The 2,296-nt window shown below is 40.7% G+C and overlaps 1 protein-coding gene across 1 annotated transcript in view; it reads left to right on the forward strand.

Annotated features, from left to right (window-relative positions):
* The window catches only part of CMYA5 (cardiomyopathy associated 5), a 121,413-nt gene that overhangs the window by 59,807 nt on the left and 59,310 nt on the right, over window positions 1-2,296 (forward strand). The window contains 1 exon segment of the mRNA XM_027863342.1: window positions 1,433-1,551. Within this exon segment, the coding sequence (XP_027719143.1) occupies window positions 1,433-1,551 (119 nt within the window).

The raw sequence follows: 2,296 nt of genomic DNA on the forward strand, positions 1-2,296 counted from the left end.
TGACTTGCCCAAGGTCACACAGCTAGTGAGTGTCTGAGGCCAGATTTGAACTCAGGAAGATCAGGCTAGGCCCAGCACTCAATCCACTGTGCCACCTAGCTGCCTAGCAATATAATACCAAAGACTAATCTGGGAGAACCCTAGACTTATGGAATTGTGTCAACCACCCTGAGCCCATGATTGGGGAGTTCCTTCTTGCTTGAGGAGAATAGGCAGATAGAGTTTCACAGGAAGGGAGAACCATGAATTCTTGATGTTAGAATGTTAGATCTAAAATTTAATGATCAGTTAGTTCAGTTTCCTAGTGTCATTAATGGTGAAGCTTTATTTAATTGGTGTATTTAATGGTGAACGCAGCTAGGAGGCAAAGTGAATAAAGCAATGTACTTGGAAACAGGAAGACTCATCTTCCTGAGTTCAAATCTGGTCTCAGACACTTAGTAGCTGTGTGACTCTGGGCAAGTCTCTTAACCCAGGGGTTTGCCTCAGTTTCTTCATCAGTCAAATGAGCTGGAAAAGGAAATGGCAAACCACTCCAGTATCTTAATTATGTTTGCCTCCATTTGTAAAATGAGCTGGAGAAGGAAATGGCAAACCCCTTTAGCATCTTTGCCAAGAGAACTACAAATGGAGTCACAAAGAGTTGGACACAACTGAAACCACTCAACAACAACAACAACATTTAATGGTGAAGGTGGCAAAGTATGACTGTGTTCAGAAAGACATGAAGTATTTATATGCAGACTATTTAGGCAAAACTGTGACTGGTTGCCAGGCAAAAGCATTCATCTTCCTCATTCTACATTCACCCCCTCCAGATGACTGGTCACACTTTGAGCTCTATGGACATCTCCTCTGAACCTTCACCCCCTCCCAAGGCCCTGGATGCCTGATCGAGCCTGTAGAGAAATCTCTTTCAGACATTTTCCTATTCAAGTGCCCTAGGACCCATGTAAGAGGCCTGATGACAGAAGATAAAAATAGCAAGGAGGCCCCCAGATTCTTGGGGTTCTAACAAGATGATATTAGAATCTTCACTGTTTTGGAGGGAAAGGTCAACCTCTAGAAAACAATGTATGAAGAGAGGAAACTAATAGGTCTAATTAACCATAGGAATCATAGCAGGGATTTTGATAATGGATTGTACAACTTACAAGGTATAAATGTCAAAGCCAAATTATTTGACAGCATCCTTTCTGTTTTAAGGATTTTGATTCAAAAGTAAATACAATAAAACTATAAGACCAAATATGTAGATTCTGGTTAAAATAGATTTTGCATATAAACTTTCAAATTTAGAAAGAGTCTGTGACCTTTCTGGACTCCTTAAGGTCCCACATTATGGGTAGAAAACTGCATTTCCCCTTTCATTTTTGTGTTACCTTGTGAACACAATTTCCTCACTTACCTAGAAATGTCTTCTCCCGGACAGGCTCCTTTCTGCGATGGAGAGCACAGCTTCTCTAGAAAACATTCCTACAGCATTTTCACTTTTCGAGCATTATGATGACAGTTCAACAAGAAGTGACCAGATGTTAAAACATGTGGCAGGTAAGAACATTGATATGGTACCTGGATTAAAAGGGGAAAGTTTTGCAAAGCTTTTGGAATGTATGAAGAGATTAAAAGCAAAACCATGCTCAGAAAACAAAATTCATGGTTGCAAGATTAAATGGTTAGATTCTGAAAGAAATCATAATAAATAATACCATGCCATTTCAAGAGGCAGCTAGACAGCATGGTGGAGAGAGCACCAAATCTAGAGTCAGGAAGACCTGAGTTCAAATCTGACTTCAGATACTTACTAGTTGTGTGACCCTGGGCAAGTCATTTAACTTCTATTTGCCTCAGTTTCATCATCTATAAAATGAGGATAATAATAGCACCTGCCTTTCAGGGCAATTATGTGGATTCAAATGAAATGGTATCTATAAAGCACTTAGTACAGTGTTTGGCAAATAGTAGAGATTATATAAATGTTGTTATCATTGTTATTATTTCAAGCATAGACCTGGTGGCACTCACCTATAAGCGCTGATACAGGGGAGGATGAGGCTAGTGGATCCTTGAGCTTGGGAGTTCCAAGCTGCAGCAGGGCTAAACCAATTACAGGTTTACACTAAGTTTGACATTAATATATAGTGAGACCCTGGGAGCAGGGCTTCACTAGGCTGTCTAAGGAGGGGCAAATTGGCCAGGTTAGAAACACAGCAGGTTGAAGATTCTGTGGTAATCAGCAGTGGGATCAAGCCCCTGACTGGCTGCTACATTTCCAGTCTGGGTAAGATAGGGAGAC

This window comes from Vombatus ursinus, unplaced genomic scaffold (assembly GCF_900497805.2).
Source record: "Vombatus ursinus unplaced genomic scaffold, bare-nosed wombat genome assembly UNPS02014772.1, whole genome shotgun sequence".
Classification (NCBI taxonomy): Eukaryota; Metazoa; Chordata; class Mammalia; order Diprotodontia; family Vombatidae; genus Vombatus; species Vombatus ursinus.